This window comes from Xiphophorus hellerii, chromosome 18 (genome assembly GCF_003331165.1).
Source record: "Xiphophorus hellerii strain 12219 chromosome 18, Xiphophorus_hellerii-4.1, whole genome shotgun sequence".
Lineage (NCBI taxonomy): Eukaryota > Metazoa > Chordata > Actinopteri > Cyprinodontiformes > Poeciliidae > Xiphophorus > Xiphophorus hellerii.
Window position 1 is genome coordinate 18,723,212 of NC_045689.1, and position 18,863 is coordinate 18,742,074.

The 18,863-nt window shown below is 43.2% G+C and overlaps 1 protein-coding gene across 3 annotated transcripts in view; it reads right to left on the minus strand.

The window, feature by feature from the left end:
• Positions 1–18,863, minus strand: part of pde2a (phosphodiesterase 2A) — a 185,862-nt gene that overhangs the window by 27,413 nt on the left and 139,586 nt on the right. For all 3 annotated transcript variants that reach the window (XM_032590420.1, XM_032590421.1, XM_032590422.1), the window contains 7 exons: positions 7,960–8,049; positions 7,586–7,674; positions 4,796–4,905; positions 4,082–4,137; positions 3,837–3,896; positions 2,193–2,349; positions 1,548–1,600 (listed from right to left, as the gene is read on the minus strand). In XM_032590420.1, the coding sequence (XP_032446311.1) occupies positions 1,548–1,600; positions 2,193–2,349; positions 3,837–3,896; positions 4,082–4,137; positions 4,796–4,905; positions 7,586–7,674; positions 7,960–8,049 (615 nt within the window). The remainder of the gene's footprint in view (positions 1–1,547; positions 1,601–2,192; positions 2,350–3,836; positions 3,897–4,081; positions 4,138–4,795; positions 4,906–7,585; positions 7,675–7,959; positions 8,050–18,863) is intronic.

Sequence of the window (18,863 nt, forward strand, 5' to 3'; positions counted from 1 at the left end):
AGTAACACAGCCATTATTTTTCATTTTGATATTTCCTATTTAATTCATGTGCAAAACAAGCACCTGGTATTACCTGTGTTCAACAGCACATGATTATATTACAGCCCTGCTTTTTCAGGAAGAGGCAGAAGGATTTTGTTTTTGCTACTTTAAAGGCTAACCTGCTCTAAATCATATTTACTAGGATGCAAAAAATATCACTCCAGCTGATCCAAATACGCAACAGCAGGTCTGACAGAAACAAATGTATACTATAGCATAATCCCATTTCTCCCACTGATCCTCACTGGCTGCTTTCTAATCCAGGTACGAACAGGACCTTTTTACTGTTTGATTTACAAATAAAGTTCATCCAACCGAACAGAAAATATTCATACAACCTGTAAAGAACTCTAAAGCATGTTAATATAAAAATGATGGTTTAGTGAAATAGCAGCACAATATCACACTAAAAGGTATGCTGCAGTTCTCTTGCAGATTTTTCTTCCTTCCTTACTTCCCTCCTCATTTTTTGTGGTAGCAAAATGAACCTGCATCCTCACTGACATTTTTCTGTCTCAGTCTCAGGTGTTTATAAGCATTTCAATAACTGCTCTGAATGTAGCTGTGGGCACATTTAGGCAAATAGCCTTTTTCCTCGCCACCATTTTGTGACTCAGCACCAGATCGATACAGCTCTGCCTCACTCGAACTGGATATTTTCTTTACCTAGTTTGAAGAGGGTCTAAGAGGGACAGGCCTCAGCATATCATCATATTTAAATCATTCAAAGTTTTTTTTTGCACACTGATCAACACCAAAAATGCAGTTACAAATACATTCATTTTTATAAACATCATTAGTAGAAACACAAATAAGAAAGATAAGTGATATTACTTATCTTGTTCATTTGTTCATTCAGCTGCAATAAAAGACTAACTGATAATTTAAAAAGAAAAAAACAACCTTTGTATTGGGGGCATCAATAAATGTGCAGGAAGCTGTCAAACACTCTTGGTAACTAAGCTTCCTTGTTTTAAAAGCTATAAATTGTATAAAATAAGTTTTCCCAACAGAGCAGCTTTCTGGACATCCGTACAGAGCTACTTAGGACAATACACAGACATACAGAACTTCTCTCTATATAGTCATGAAGCAATCTTGTGCTGTAATGTACTAAGGATTTGTGCAGGATAACCTTCAAATAGCCCTCCTGTCTCTGGTTTTATTCCTGTTTCTCTTATATTTCCCCATCTGTGAATAATTCCATACATTTGAATTGTATTTCTGATGATGCTGTTCCTCCCTCGCCGCTACAGCACAGCTTCTTCTCCACTGCATTTGATCTACACTTTGTTTCTTGCCTCTCCTTTTACAGAGTCTATCTGACTGTATATATAAATATGTGAAAAGGGTGGAGGGGCTGCTCTGTGGGGGGATTGATGAAGTAATGGTGTGATAAAGATTTTGCAACAGAAAGGGAGGAAGAAGTCACCAGTGGAGATGTTTTGCATCTACTGTGCATCTGTGTGTGATGGTGGGAGGGCGGAGTGATCTCAGCTACTTACATAATTGATGACTTTGAGCTGAAGAGAAGCGGCATCAAGGTCATAGAGCTCACCTAAAAGAGGACAAGGAAACAAAAAGAGAGAGAGAGAAAGAAAGTGACAAGAGGGAAAAAAAACCCCACGGAGGAGCAAGGGCGAAGAAAGGGAATTCAGATCATGTATGCGAAGGGACAGAGAGAAATCCAGAGAGAGGTGCACTCAGACAGCGAGGTCAGGAAAGGGTGAAAGGAGCCGGTTAACAGGGGGACTAATAACAAAGACAAGACAAGAGATGGAGAGCTGCCTGGACTGCAGAAGAGAGAGCCGGAAAAGTGAAGCAAAGGCAGGGGAAACTGGGGAGAAAAAAGTTAACTCATATTTATTGACAATTACTGGAGAGTAAACAATGTTTATGCATGTGTGCAGGAACAGCAGGAGGTAGTCCACCTCCATTATGCATGAGAATTTAAACAATGTTTTGGTAAAGCATTCTGCTTTCAGACGGTGAATCTAAATAGACAGAGCCTCCATGCCACTGGGTCCAACTCTAATAACGCACTCAGTCTGTGACTGCATGACTGCTATATCAAACTGCAAACTGACTGCAGGAACAGTAAGTTTTTGTGCTTTGATGAGTGTGTATGTGTGTGAGTGCTGCGAGCATACCACAGAGCTGCAGAATGTTGCGATCTAGCTCGCAGTAGTCCTGCTCTGAGACATTGAGGTGCAGCAGAGCATTGTGGGACTGCAGTGGAGACGGGCTCAGAGGAGGCCTCTGATAGGATGCTTGCACAGCCTGGATGCGAACACATGCCACCGAGGCCTGCAGGGCCATAAAGCAGCAAACACAAACAAAGACAAGCAGCAAAGTCAGCTGAAATAGATATTTAACTTTGAGCTCTCTGTGCTTCTGTTTCATTATGTTTCTTTCCCAGATAAAGACAGTCACTGCGTTACTGCTGCCACTGACTCCACAGGCTTTGTTGTTTGTTTTTGCCTATAAAAAATACTCCTGGACTAGAACTTCAATTTTTCTTTTGCTGTGTCTGCTTTCTGCCCTTTCAAGTTCAAGTTGGCTGTAGCAGATGGCCGAGTCTGATTCTGCAGGAAGTTTATTCATGTTAAAGTTTATTCATGGTTCCCATCTACTGTTGCCACATGATTGATCAAGATGAGGCATAGCTGCAAAATCAGCCACTTCTTCTAAGATCGAATTATACCAACTTAGGAATTATTATTTTTTTGCTACATTTAATTTAACATTTATCCTGCATCTTTTAACTGCACAATAAAGAAATTATTCAGAATCAAAATGTAAAAAAATAAATAAAAAACTGTAATAAACTGGTGGCACAGGTCTGTATGCCTCTAAAGTAATATTGTGTTAAATTAGCAATCTTCTAAAGATCAAACCTGCCATAATGCATCCAGAATCTGTTGAACTACAAATAAAGTCATTTTCTTACAGAGAAGCTTCAACCAGCCAAACAGGTCTCATTTCACAAAAGTATCAGTCAGAAGAAGGGTAAAAACATTTAAGGAGGCGAAAATGATAATCTATTATTTTAGAAAACATGTAACAAAAATGACACTATTATTCTATGACAAGACATTTCTCAACTCATGTTAAAAGATAAATTAAAAACTAGGTTGGTGGGCTGCTAAGAGACGGACAACAGCAATGAAGGTGATGCAGTAAATTCAGGTGAATTCTGCTTGTGTTCTACAAGTGACAATATTGTCCAGTTTTCTGGACTAAAGACTACTGCAGAATGATAGAAAACTTTTTCCAGAGGGAACAAAGTGTTAATCTGTGATGAAATAAAACTTCTGGGCCACTCTTCCAGAAAGGGAAGGGAAGCTAGGGTTACAATTTCAGACTGATTTAAGCTTATTTGTCAATGTGGATGAAATGTGAGCAGTTCTAAATAACTTTGAATTTCTATCTAAAACATGAAGGTTTTTAGCTGAAAGATGAAAAAGATCTGATAGTGGTGCTGATACAGTATCAGTATCAGTGATACTGATACTGTTTATCAGTATCACTGTGAGTCTAAGCTTACAAAGAAATTAACAACAGACTGGCTTCACCTGAAGGAAATAAGTTTTTTTAATGAACACAGGTAAAAATATAGCACTTTGAGAGCTGGCAGGCTATATTATTTTCTTGTGTTGCACTGTTCTGCAAAACCTACTTTTGTCAAACCTTATTGAGTAAAACACCTCCAGCAACATACTGCAGCTCATGTTGCCAAGTCTTTTCTTTCATTTCATGTTTGATCATGAAACACAGAGAAAAGGGGAGCTTACGTGTTTTCCCAGTACATTCAGATGCAGCTCGTCTTGATCTGATAGCGGGCCACATCCCACCTGCAGCACACAGAGACAAACACACAACCAGAGAGATCTGAGCAGCACAAAGTCATGGTGCAGGCTGTGATGTCTCAGAATTCATTTTAGGTGTGCATGTTAACTTAAATCAGCTCCCAACAATCTGTTTTTCCACAAAGAAGAGGCTGAATCTGCAGCATTTGATTTTTTTTTTTTTCCCTCACCAGTAAGACGGCTAGGACCTTGGTGTGATCCTGATCCAAGATGGGAATTACAAGAGCTGAAAGACAGTGAAGTAGAAATAAAATAAAGCTTAAAATAACTGGATAAAATAAAATTTCATGACTGTAGATGTTAATCATATTTGTTCTTTTTCTGTGTTTTATGCTAAAGACGAACAAAGAGAAAAGGAAATAGAAAAACAAACATATAAAGTACACAGTTGATGTCCTTGAGTGAGACTGCTTATTCCTTTCATTTGAGCAGCGACAATGAGATGCTGCTTGTTGCGCCAGACAATAAAACAAGCAAGCACACAAACTCTCTTTCCTGCATAATTATTACAAGTTCATTGGTATGCATTTATTCCCACAACACAAAGCGACTTTGCATATGTATTTTTTTCGTCCACACATTCCTCAGGTTGTTCTCTGAATTCTTTCATTTGGCGAGCAGAAAAGAGTCTGTTCACACTCATCTCACATTTTTTCCCCTCATCACAACCTTTTATTGCTTCTGTTAGGGTCCTTTGTATAATTTTGCTGCTCACCCAGCTGCATACCTCTCTCAGTGTAATTATCTTCTCTTGTTAACTACTTCTCTCTCCATCTCCTCCCCTTTGTTGTTTTTAAATTTCCAAGCTCTCGGCTCGCAGAGAAGGACCCATAATTACACATTTTCTCCCCTGGCTGGACCCTACATGAAACATTCAGCCGAACCTCTCCTGTGTGCCGGTAACGGTGCAGCGAGGAAGAGCCTGTATTTCTCTGGCAGTTCAGATGGAGGGAGACCGGCACACTCGTATCGCTTCTGCTGCTCCACAGCACTCCTACAACAGACACAGAAAGGGTCTGAGTCAGGTTCCAGCAATGCAATAACATGCATGAAATTGGTCTAAATTAATTTCGTTTTGTCAGACACAGCAGAGACAAAACCTCAAGACGAGGTCTCTCTGGAAGAAATTCATTGCAGATGGAAAAACAATCACCAGCGTTAATAAAACAGATGTGTTTTGTTAAATCACACTCGTCAAAACACGGGTGAATAGAGCAATTATCCATTGTGAGAAGATGTTGTATGTTTTGATGGGGAGAGCAGGGATGATGTGCAACCAGGTACAATATATTCAGAACATGAGATGAGCATTTTAAATTTCTCAGATGCACTAAACAAATTCATTCAGAATTGGATAAGAATGGGAAGAAAAAGCATAAGAAATCTAAATAGCATCACTGAAGCACACACAGGTAAATCCAACATTTATGTGCAGCACATAATAATCAGCCCTCTGACAGAATCACACATACACACCCGCACAAGCGCGCGTACACGCCTACACACACACACACCAACACACCCACCCACACACACGCACACCCCCACACACAAGGCAGCAGTCACTCCATTACATGCCCATAGACTCTGAACCCCCACACCCCACTACAGGAAATCTCAGCATGGTGCATTGATTTCAAAGTGTCCATTTATTTCAGCCCACTGAGGAACAGTGCACTCCAATCAGAAAATATTCTATTGTGGCAAATACATTTGACCTATGTGTAATGTATTTGTTCAAAGCAGCTCTGCAGCACAGCCCTGGGGCCGATGCAAACCGGCCCAGCAAAGTGCAAAAACAATCAGCAGCACTGAGAAGAAAACAGTTACTAAGTATTGTAATGCTTTTACATAAAAGTTGGGTGTTTTCTATGAGTTTGGGGATCTAAACCTGGTGCATATTTAAGTGTAGATGACAGCAGAGACAATAAAATAATGGCATGAGACTTATGAAGAACATGTATTGAAGAGGAACAAAGGCATTGTTATGAATTAAAACATCATTCATCTTTCCTGACTAGTTTTCTAGTTCCTGCAGCTGAAAAACATCCCCACAGCACAATACTGCCACTATCATTTTTCAATAGTCTGGGTACTATTGAATACATGAGAGGTGCCCAATATGTAGATTGGTTGTTGTTCTCAAAGGTTCTCCTCTGTCTACAGAACAACACTCTGGTCTTTGTTTTTGGCCACCTCAATAACTAAGACTCTTCCCCTCTGCTCAGTTTAGAAGGCCAGCTAATGCTAAGAGGAATCCTGACAAAAATCTCATTTCTGAAGAAAAGTAATTCCACAGCATGATGCTGCCACCACCATCATTCACTGTGTATAAGGTTTTCTTTTTGATCATGTGCTGAACTGGAAGAGAGCTGCTTTCTTTCAACTCTATGTCTAAGTTAAATGCATTAAATGCAGAAAAAGTCTCATTTGACCAGGGTCTGTAGACCTTTTCCATCGGGAGCAATTTAAAAAATGTTTTCTTTGACACATACACACCAAACTTTGGTTTGCATATGAAACCAAAGTTCATGTGCAAGTGAACTTTGGTTTACTTGCACATGACAAAAAAGCTTCAAAGAAAAACAATCTCTGGAGTTCCTTCAGCTGAAAATGTTTGTGCATTAAGTGTGCATATGTGTGTGTCAAGGTCTGGTTTATTAGAAAGTGGTTTCGAATCAGGCTCACACTAGATGGCCTTCCACCTATCAGATGGGTTCTCTCAGTGTAGGTAGATGGGGGTCTGTATGCCAAGGTCTTGATAACAGGCTTATGTAAGCAAGTGAATTTAAAAAGAGAAAAGTTAAAAGGGTCCTGTAGCCCTTCAAATATCTGCAATCCGTCAATCCATGCAGCGATGATAGGTGAGTGTTAGTGAGGATGGGCTTGTGTGAAATTCTAATGTTGAAGCCTGAGCTTCTGTCTTTGCATGTTTGCATGGGATTCCATGTCAATGTGCCAGTAAGGTGTTAGAAGCTGGCCTCTTGTTTGACAAACAGACAGATTCATCAATAATGTAGTGCTGGTTTTTGCCAGCCCCTGGGCAGCAGTCACAGCAGCATATGTGCAAAGCTTCAGAGAGAGCACTTAGGAGAGGAGAGGATCGCCATGTCTCGCTAAGGGACAGAGGCGTACAGCTATCTGGGCGATTAGGTCTGCAACGCTTCCGCAGGGAGAGGGACTGAAGGTGAAAGAGAGGCGGTGGAGAGACCAAACCACATGCGGCTCAGCGCTTTGAAAGAGAAAAACATGGCAAACTGTGTGAGTCGGGCAGCGAGGTGGAAAGCTGGAATGGGCCAGTAGATCACAAAAGAGGATTGGGGTGTCAGAGAGACAAAGATGTTCGACAAGATGAAAAAAAAGAAGAAATGAAATAAAGAGAAACAGCAAGAGATGGTAACAATGAGACACCAGAGGCAGAGAATATCCTTGTGCTTCTAGATGATGGGATCTTTCTTGGTGACATCTCCATCTGTGTGCTGATGATTGCTGATTTCATTCAAGTGGCACCTGCTTTTCAGGTAGACAAAACAGTGTTGTCTCTTCCGCCCTCCTCCCCGCGTTTTGTTGCCTCTCTCGGCATCACCGCCCTGGACGGCGGTGCGGCAGCAAATCACCCCCCAGCGCTGGAAAACATCTGCAGCTCAGTGTACGCAGACACAAATGGTACACACCTGAGCTTCCCCTCCTGTGGCACTTCGTACGGCGGGTCGTCACACAGCAGCCTGGAGTCTCCCTCCAGCACGAAGATGCACACACACTCCTGGCATACAAAATCAAACAGAGACATATGCGCACCCTTGTTTGAAACATTAATCAGATTGTAATTGATATAATGAGCAACGAGCCTCATGCATTTGCAGAAGGGTTTTGGCCTATATGCTCCCCGCAGCGATGTCGAGACTGACACAACAGTCTTCATCATTCTGAATATTAACAAGAGGCTTTTTTTCCCCCCAGGTAATAAATTGAGAAAATTTCAATTGTGTTTATTTGCAAATGTAAATTATGTATGTGTAGATGTGTGAGAGGAAGAGAGAGCAAATACCGTGCTGGGGAGCAGATCCTGAACGCTGTCTCGCAGGGCCACTCGGAGCGAGCGTACATCAACAACTGCTGCCAGCCGCAGCAAGGCATCCTGGAGAGGAAGACAAACAAATTCCCTCATGTGTACTTGGCTGTTTGTTTATGACAAAAAAAAAGAAAAAAAAAGAAGAAGAAGCAGGGACCTTGGCTGCCATTTTATGTTTTCTTTGTAGGTACAAGGTTTACACAGTCAGAACTATTTATTTGTAATGACTTCACAAGGTTTCAAAGGCCTTCTAAGTAATTTTTCTAAATGCATCCTGCTCTGCAGTTGGCAACACAAGTGTCGCTCTTGGAACATAAAGTGAACTCAGACAGCAGAATTAGTTTTGCTCTTCACCGCACTCGGCGCTTTGTTTCGATTTGGATCTGTGAAAACAAAGCACTTGAAAATTCATTTGCAGAGTTTGGTAGGTAGCTGACTCACGGAGTTAAAGTGCATGGGAAGTAATGGGCAGCTCTCACAGAAGCACTTAACTTGCACCTGAGTGTTTGAAAATGTGTTGATCCTAATTAGAATGGCTGTGCTTAGGATTTGACTGATTAAGCTAATTTCCACACCAAAAACTAATACCTTCATAAATCTTAAGGTCAACATGTCAAAATAAAAAATCTGACAATTGGAGCTCGAAGAAACTAAGGAAACTTAACTTCACTGAACTGGACACTTTGGAGATATACATTAATCAGGCAAACCATTAGGACCATTGAGAGGTCAACTAAATAACACGTGGTTATTTTGTAACCTGCAACTTGTAGATGCATCCCTGCTTCAACACATCAGAATCAAATGGCTGAAGTCAGTCATTCAGCTCTGCAAAGGTCTTTGTCATTAATTTCACTAATTTGCATTGAAGACAGGAAGCAGAAAAACTTTTCAGGATAGTAGCTCTATAATATCTCTAAAATCACAGCCCTTATGGAGCCTATATGCCTATAAACATCACCATTTATGTAGAGAATAATAATATTATGGCTTGAGGGTTAAGAGACTCTTTTAAGATTAAAATTTTTGAATACTTTTAACCTTTTGCCCCTTTCCTTGAATAAACAAAAGTCTTTATGGACAAAATAAAAAACTTTGCAGCAAACATGTAATTGTTCTGTGTTTGTTCCAAGCCAATATAATGTTTCCCCTAACTGCATGCAGTTTTACAAATGCCTATTACATAGGGTAATACAACATTAGTTACAAGAATGAAAACATACAGCCACCTCCTAATCTCTTACACTGCATCACCTGAGACTTGCTCTATATTATATTCAGCTAACAAGATTACTCCAGAAGGGAAACTTAGGGGTGTGTTTGGTTTGGTGATGTTCAACCTCTATTTGCACAAACAGCATCCTTTAAATGCTTATCCACCAATAGATTTGCCATGTGGTTCTGGCTTTTGATTTGGGTGATACGGCTGTCTGCCCAGGGCGATGCATCACAAGAAGCAAATAAAAGAGTATCTTAGTTGTGTTCGTAAAAAGTTTTCTATGGCTTATTAGTCTGTGTAACGTAACCACAGAAATCATATTGTGCAACGTATACGGGTAATGATTTTAAAGCTGGCTTTGCAACTTTTGATTCAGTGCTAAATTAAAGGGACATTTCAGTGTCAACTGACCTCAGTCTTATCTCTCTATCCATTATGGACGAATGCACCACTGAATATATAGAGGCATATAAATGGAGGCACATTTCCAGGATACCACTGATTCAAGAGCAGCCACTGATGCTCTGTGTGAAATTTCATCTTGTCAGCATATGCAAAAACATTTTCACATCTTTCCCCCCCTGTTTATTCTTTACCCGCAGTTTAGATTTGCAACAAAAATCATTGCCCATTGACATCTGAAGCCTGTGACTTACAGGTCTTTATAGTTTCTGACACAAACAGGAACCTCTGGAGCTGCTGCTATGCTAATTCGCAGTCTTTGCTTGCCAGCTCTGTGCACAAAAGCCAGACTGTTTATACCTGCTCTGACTGAGCAGACTTGAGAGAAACGTATGAAGAATAAAGAAATGAGAGCATAAAAGAGTAGCTCAAGCCTGGGCCACTTTCTTGACTGTGCACACTAATCTGTTGGCCAGAGGGAAAGACTTCCAGAGTCAATTTCAATGTCAAAAATATTTAAAGGATGGGTGATCCAACAGTTTTTTAACTATCTTATGAATATGTCAGTTTAGCGATACTGTTGGCTTAGTAGTTGTTTAACTATAGAGTAGTTTGCTTTTCCCTAAAACTCTGTTCTTGTCACTGCAGAAAAAAATCCTAGGTTATACAACCCCGTCTAAATTTATTGACACTCCTAATATAGATTTGAAAGAACTCAGAGCATGATCAAAAGATAAATTTAGCATTGTTTGACAGAGTTCAAGTTATTTCAAAGCTTTTTATGCACTATTCTGATGGAAGCTATGAGCAAATTTATAATGAATAGCTATTTATTTGTAATAGTTACTATGCAAATGAAGATTCCGTGTCTTATTTGAATAGTGACTGATCTTCCAGGAAAACAGAAAGTTATGTATCCAATTTTTGAGGCATATAAAATTACACAATTGTGGCACCAGTAAATTAGTAAAAAAATAAAAATAAAGGGGGATTTTAAATCCAATGAACAAAAGCACTTGAATGTCTTAGATGTTTCACGTTTTCAGTGTGAAATACTACTGCTAAAAAAGTTTAGACTATTCCAAGGATTTTTTTAAAATCTCATTACCAGATGTTTCAATAAATGTGGAGGTCTGACAGAAAAATATCTGCTACCTGCAGAATCACGTAAACATCTCCACTCTATGAAATAGAAAAGACATGAGCCTTGCAAATGTGCTTCCCTTATGACATTTCACAGCATACACTTTTTATTCCCTGTGTGGTCTACTTAAATCCCAACCTGCTAGTGTTATCATAAAGCATTCTGATTTCTTGTTACCACTGTCTGAAGAAACATCTCAGTGGGACCTCAACATCTGATCAAAGCACAGGAAAAACAACGAAAGGAAAAATGAAGACTTAACATCCTGCAGCACTGAAAACTGTGTTCTGAATCTAAATTGAAAAGAAAAAGCTATTCTGCTGCCTTGACTGTGAATACCTCAAAGTGTTCGTGTGCCTGTTTCCAGACTTAATGCTTTTAATGAGGGTGTCCATCTGTCACCTCTGTTTTTGTAATTTTCCTCCCTTTTTTTAGTGTTTCTGCTGTTTCTCCTCCATCTGTGTTCAGTCTTATTTTTCTTTGGACTGAGGGTAAAATGTGAAAGAGAAGAGGTTGGGTGGCAAAGAAGGGGGAAAGTGATGGGGCTTCATAGATAGCAGAGAAAATGCCAAATGTGAAGAAGGAAGAAAAAAAGGAGAAAACTGGAGTGTTGTCATGGCTGCGCACTCGATGCTGGTCATTACATATGATTAGATATGATTAAATGCGATTAGCTTTGATCACTCAATCAGCACGTTGTAATGAAGTTGGAGCTATGCCAGCCCATGTGTGAGCATCCGTCTGTGTGGGAGGACGTCAAGGTATGTGTGCGTGAGTGAGTGTGTTGCATTTTAGGTTACGGATCTCAAGATGCTTAGACAAATTCCTGTAAATATTGTTGGACTGTTGGGAGATTATCCCAGCAGAACACATAAGTCCTCCCTGTTCTGCAGTTCAGTTCTCACAGGGAACAGAGGATGTAACTTGCCATCCTTTGTGCGTCACTGTTTGTGGATGTATGTTGCTCGCAATAAGATGTGTGCCTCTGTAAATGTCAAACGCCATCCTATGACCTTTCCCAATAATTTCTTGCCATGTACCTCAAACCATCTGTTACATTAATTTACCTGCCTCTCCATCCCTCACTGCACATCCTCTCTCCTACACACACACTCACAAACAATCAAGCACCAAACATGACCGTTTATTTCTTTGTTTCTATTCCCTAATGTCTAAGCACTTAACCTTTTGCTTAAATTAAAAGGAAAATTTTAAGGCAAAATAGATGACACTAAAATTAGTGTCTTTTGAAGTATTTTATCATGTTACAGCTACAAGCCTCGATTTATTTTATGTGAAAGATAAACACAAAGCAGTGCACAGTTGTTAAATGAAAGGAAATAATGAATGTGTTTTTAAATGTTTTTTTTTTTGTTTCTTTTAAGTAAAACCTGAAAAGTGTGGTGTGAATTTGTATTCAGACAATCTGAGCTAATACTGTGTCCAAAAACAACAAGGCAAAAACAGCAAGGCTCTATCAGATTGGATGGAGAGTATATGCGATCATCAATTTTCTTAAAACACAATGTCATGCTGGAACCTGAATCAGGTTTAAGGTTTTCTTCCAGACTTGCACTGTATTTAGCTCAGTTTTGAAAAGCATGATGCTGCCACTGCTGTGGAGAGGGCGTGCTTAGGGTAATGTGCTGTGTGGGTTTTTTATTGTATACAATAGATTTTATGTAGGCTAAAAAGTTAAGTGTCATCTAACCAAAGCATCTTCTTCCACTTGTTTGCAAAGCCCCCAACATAGTTTATGGCAAACGCCAAATGAGATGTGTCTCTTTTCTTTCCTGCCACTTTTCTGTAAAATCTTGATTTGTGGATTTGGAAAATAATTCAGTTCAATTCAAAAATACTTTATTAATCCCAATTTATTACCGGGGGGAATTTATTTACAAATAAATGTAAAATAACAATGTTGACACCACAGATACATTTTGCGTCACCATTAATTTATTGCACTGCTTTGGCAGATTGCACTGTCCTCCAGTCTCTACTTATAAAACAATCTGAATGTTAGATTGCAGCAAATGCCATGCTGAGTCACACTGTAACTTGTCCTTTTCTTTTACACGTCTTCTCATCTTCCCTTCACATCTCACTAATTTTCCAAATGTAAAAATTCAATCCTGAACTCTTCATTGCTGCGTTGATCCCCAGGTTCCCCTCTGCAGTTCCAGCTGCTTTCATCAGCGCGAACCTTTGCAGCCGTCTTTATCGGCAGCTTGCCGAATCACTTGCAGCTCTCTGACATTTTGAAGGGTACCTGTGATCGACATGGCCAAACACAGATTGTTCTCAGTCTTGTCGCTTTCATTCTGCATGCACACATTTCCCACAATACTCAAGCCTTAGCTGGTTCACCTTGCATTAAATACTGAAATCTGACATTTTAAACACCACTCTGATTCGAAGAAGCTTTGAAAGAAAAGGAAAAACATTCCAGTTAAAAATCACTAAACCGAGGGTAGCACATTTTTCTATTCTACATCCCTTCTGTCTTGCAAGTTTTCTCAAAGGTGGCCTAATAGATATGCAGTGTCTAAAGCCTTCATGCTTCCTCTGCAACAGTTACACTGTCTTTACTCTTCAGGGATCCACTTTAGCTACAAGCATCTCACTGAAGCTGTGGGACAGCTGGTCCAAAAAGCTGACAAAGTAGAGCCGAGAGCCTACAGCTAAACTTGTATAGAAATTAGATTACAGAGGCCTCGGTTGGTGCACCGGGCCAACCTGCTAATAAATGTGAGTAAGGAAGGAAAACAGGGAGCAAAAATATTCTCCCCTCTTCACTCCATCGCTTCCCTGAACTACAGCAGCCATAAATCTGAGTTAATGGAGAGGCAGCCAGACGTTTGCAGCAAAAACTCCGGGAGGACTTCTCACGGAAAAGTTTAATTAAGTCTACGCGGACAAGGCCGTAGCCAGCAGGATAAAGCCAAATCAGCTCTGTGTAATGGCAAGATAATTTCTTACTGCGCAGAACTAGGCCAGATAATTTTTGCACATTCTTTCTGAGTTTATTCCAGTTTACTGTCCTGGATTTAAGAGCTTATGCTTTTTTTGTGTGAATTCTATAGGATAGATCCAAGATTGCACTCATTTTATGAGATGTGGTTTTTCCAGCTGATGATAAAATGATTTCAACCATCTGTAGCTGTCATTGCACAAACAGTGCATAGTTCTTGGTGTCTGTATCAGTTCCCTGAGGGACTCAGTAAATGAATACAGAACCAGCAGAAGTGTTCAAGGGATTAAGCCCTGAGGGACCAGCCAGTGCATTATTGCATATGTATAATTTGAAATGCAAGAAAATACTCATAGAAATATATTTAATAAACAAAGAAAATAAACTGGACTAGTATAGTGAGACAGATGCAGCCTTTTTTAAATTAGCAGGTAATAGTAGCTGGCTGATTCCCAACTGATTTTATTATATTTTTTTCAGATGAAAATAAAATAAAACTAATTTTGCAGACAGGGTATCAGAGAAAATCTAATTTTCCTTGAATTATATGTACATTATACTTCAAATATGAGTAAATTGAGTTATTTTACCGGCACCTGGAAAAAATCCCAAGCTTGTAGCTGTATCTCATTTCTAGATTGTACAATATAATTATATTTATATCAGCTTCCCTATTATAAAAAGGGAACTCCAGAGGATTTAAAGACTTTGGACACAGGAACCCAGAGAACTCTCAAGCAACCAAAGAAATCACAATAAAGTGTACTGAGACTGTTATGCATTTTAATTAAATGGGTCGCATGTGGAATCAGTTGGAACAGAATAATGTCTGTCAAACATTGACTGTAGTAGTTTTTGGTAAATTGGCAATTACTAAAGCCCGATGATTAAACCTGCAGTATGCAATTTTTATTTTAAAAAATATTATTTTAAATATTTGTTGAAACTGCACTCTGTCATGACGGTATGGTGTGAGACAGATAATCTGTGAATAAAATGAGCTCCTCTGTGTTCTTCCAGCGCTAACTAGAAACAGCCAATCAGAGGCAGGAGGCGGGACTTAACCCAGTCAATCACAATCCTCCCTCACCCGCCCCTTTTGCTCTTTGCTACGCTACAGCTAGCACAGCCTATTGGGAATACCCAGTCCAGTTAGCATGACGGCAGATAAACGGCTTTCCTGTAACGGTAAGTTGTTTCACCAACATTAGCACATTTAGCAGAAGTTAAATGAATCTGATTCACAGTGCCAAGATCTCCTCTCGGCTCTGACTGGTTGTTTTTGGTCAGGAGAGGTGAGGGAGCTCAATCTTTTCACTGATTATCTGTCTCATCCTGTCACAACATGATGACAGTTTTAATAAATATGTAAAACATATTCTTCATAATGCAGCTTTAAATCAGAGACATACTCCATAGAAGTGTGCAGATTTTTTCCTCTGTCATTTATTTTATTTTGCTCCAAAAGAGCTAGGGTATAGTGTAAACTATGTGGGTTTTGATGGTGAAACTGCTTACAAACCATTTAATTTGAAACTCACAGTTCCACTCCATACGCTGCCCCCTACTGGCAGTGCTTCCTTTTGTTTTTATCTGTGGCCTCAATGCTCCATGCCTTGATGAGCTGTATGCTACGAATGCGTTTTAGAACGTGAGAAAATATTTGTACGGATGGGTATGTGTCATGAAGCGGTGTGAGGTGGAGTGGTGAGGCAGATGCAGCGGACCCAGGTATGATGAATATGATGATTTTTAATTATAAATAAGTCCAGGAACAAGCAGCAGGCACAAGGAAACACTGACCACACAGAAGCTAACATGGACGACGACAATGACGAACATTGACATTGACGAAACATTGACGAGGACCCGACGAGGAACAAGGAACACAGGTGGAGTTAAATACACGGGAGGGTAATCACAGAACGAGACACACCTGGGAACAATCAAGGGGAGGACAGGACAACGAAGAGACTCAAGGACACAAAAAACTCTAACTAAACACGGAAAAACACAGATCCTGACAGTACCCCCCCCTCAAGGGCGGCTACCAGACGCCCAAAAAAAAAACCACAACAAGGGTGGGCGGAGGGGCGCCGGATAGGGGGCCAGAGTCCAGAAAAAACAAAAACACAACAAGGGTGGGCGGAGGGGCGCTGGACGGGGGGCCAGAGTCCAGAAAAACAAAAAACTACCCACCATCGTGGGCGGAAACACAAGAAGGGCCAAGAGTCCATAAACAAACAAAAAACTACCCACAGGGTGGGCGGAGGCAAAGGAGGCAGGAACCACGGAGGTGGTCCGGCGGCCGTCCGCGGCGGCGGGAACCACGGAGGCGGTCCGGCGGCCGTCCGCGGCGGCGGGAACCACGGAGGCGGTCCGGCGGCCGTCCGCGGCGCTGGAGGCGGGAACCACGGAGGCGGTCCGGCGGCCGTCCGCGGCGCTGGAGGCGGGAACCACGGAGACGGGAACCCCGGAGGCGGGAACCACGGAGGTAGTCCGGCGGCCGTCCGCGGCGCTGGAGGCGGGAACCACGGAGGCGGTCCGGCGGCCGTCCGCGGCGCTGGAGGCGGGAACCACGGAGGCGGTCCGGCGGCCGTCCGCGGCGCTGGAGGCGGGAACCACGGAGGCGGTCCGGCGGCCGTCCGCGGCGCTGGAGGCGGGAACCACGGAGGCGGTCCGGCGGCCGTCCGCGGCGCTGGAGGTGGCGATGAGTCCCGGGGACCGCCCACAGACGGCGACGACGAGCCCCCCGAGGCAGGGTCTCTGGTGGAGCACAGGGGGTCTCGGTCGGAACGCTGGGGGTCTCGGTCTCGGGTGGAACGCAGGGAGTCTCGGTCTCGGGTGGAACGCAGGGAGTCTCGGTCTCGGGTGGAACGCAGGGAGTCTCGGTCTCGGGTGGAACGCAGGGAGTCTCGGTCTCGGGTGGAACGCTGGAGGTCAGGGTCTCTGGAGGAACGCTGGAGGTCAGGGTCTCTGGAGGAACGCTGGAGGTCAGGGTCTCTGGAGGAACGCTGGAGGTCAGCGTCTCAGGAGGAACGCAGAAGGTCAGGGTCTCAGGAGGAACGCAGAAGGTCAGGGTCTCAGGAGGAACGCAGAAGGTCAGGGTCTCAGGAGGAACGCTGGAGGTCAGGGTCTCAGGAGGAACGCTGGAGGTCAGGGTCTCAGGAGGAACGCAGAGAGTCTGAGTCGGAACGCAGAGAGTCTCGGAAGGAACACTGAGAGTCTCGGAAGGAACACTGGGAGTCTCGGAAGGAACGCCGGCTGGAACGCCGGCTGACTCGGCCTCGGGTGCGCCGGCTGGAACGCCGGCTGACTCGGCCTCGGGTGCGCCGGCTGGAACGCCGGCTGACTCGGCCTCGGGTGCGCCGGCTGGAACGCCGGCTGACTCGGCCTCGGGTGCGCCGGAGCGAAGCCTTGGAACCGGCCGCGGAGGCGAGCCGCAGCGAAGCCTTGGAACCGGCCGCGGAGGCGAGCCGCAGCGAAGCCTTGGAACCGGCCGCGGAGGCGAGCCGCAGCGAAGCCTTGGAACCGGCCGCGGAGGCGAGCCGCAGCGAAGCCTTGGAACCGGCCGCGGGGGCGAGCCGCAGCGAAGCCTTGGAACCGGCCGCGGGGGCGATCCGCAGCGAAGCCTTGGAACCGGCCGCGGGGGCGAGCCGCAGCGAAGCCTTGGAACCGGCCGCGGGGGCGAGCCGCAGCGAAGCCTTGGAACCGGCCGCGGGGGCGAGCCGCAGCGAAGCCTTGGAACCGGCTGCGGGGGTGACAGCTCCGGAAGGCGACGAGGGGCCGGGTCCACCGGCGGCTCACGTCGCTGTCTCCGGGCTGACCGTGGAGGTGGCGGCTCCGGAAAGCGACGAGGGGCCGGGTCTGCCGGCGGCTCAGGTCGCTGGCTTCCCGGACGGAGGTATCGACGGGGGCCATATCCGGGGGGTGCCAACACCAGTCTTGTCCCCCGGAATAGCTCCCGCTGCAGGTCGGCGAGGGCTTCAGCCAGCTCCCTGTCCTCCCTGCCGGACCTCCGCCTCGGGCCGCTCTGCCCTTTAGGAGGTAACCTCCTGAGTGCTGGGTCCATGTTAGCAGCCTCACCGATCGGTCTGGTCGGGTCCTTCTGTCATGAAGCGGTGTGAGGTGGAGTGGTGAGGCAGATGCAGCGGACCCAGGTATGATGAATATGATGATTTTTAATTATAAATAAGTCCAGGAACAAGCAGCAGGCACAAGGAAACACTGACCACACAGAAGCTAACATGGACGACGACAATGACGAACATTGACATTGACGAAACATTGACGAGGACCCGACGAGGAACAAGGAACACAGGTGGAGTTAAATACACGGGAGGGTAATCACAGAACGAGACACACCTGGGAACAATCAAGGGGAGGACAGGACAACGAAGAGACTCAAGGACACAAAAAACTCTAACTAAACACGGAAAAACACAGATCCTGACAGTATGGTACAAAGTGCCCTTCTGAAACTGATGTTCTCAACCTTGCTTAAAGGAAACACTTCACAACTAAAATTATTATGCAAATGAACCACTTTTTGTAGATCCCTCCATTAAAGATGCTCTATTCAACTTGAAGTATTCAACATGTCTCTACTTTGTCACCTTTGTATATTCAGTGTATTATATTTCATAATTATCTTCTAACCACTGACCCTTCTTCAGTTCAGCTATTAAACCAAGCGAGAGCTACAAGAAAAGTAATTGCTTTTTAATGGACGTCCAACACCTTTGATGTTAATTTCACACAGAACCAAATCTTATCTAACTGAACATAAATTATCCCAGCAAATATATCCCCAAACTTACAGTGTTATATGCTGGAGAGAGATTTATTTCCCCCCCTCGAATGTAGTCATAGTTAGGATGACTGATAAACCCGAGAATGACTGAGTCAAAGTCAAACTGATAATTATAATTCATTTATTTATGGCAGAATAAATCCAAAATGATTCTGGATCAAGGATTTCAATGACACTGACACCATATGGGGGTCATTAAGAGCTGGATTGCAGTCATGGATGTACTAGAGGTACAGGGGGCCTTTGAGAGTCAGATTAGATGAGATAGTTAACTAAACACTAATATTCCAAATTGGTCACATTAGATATTAACCTGTCGGAGGTAACGAGC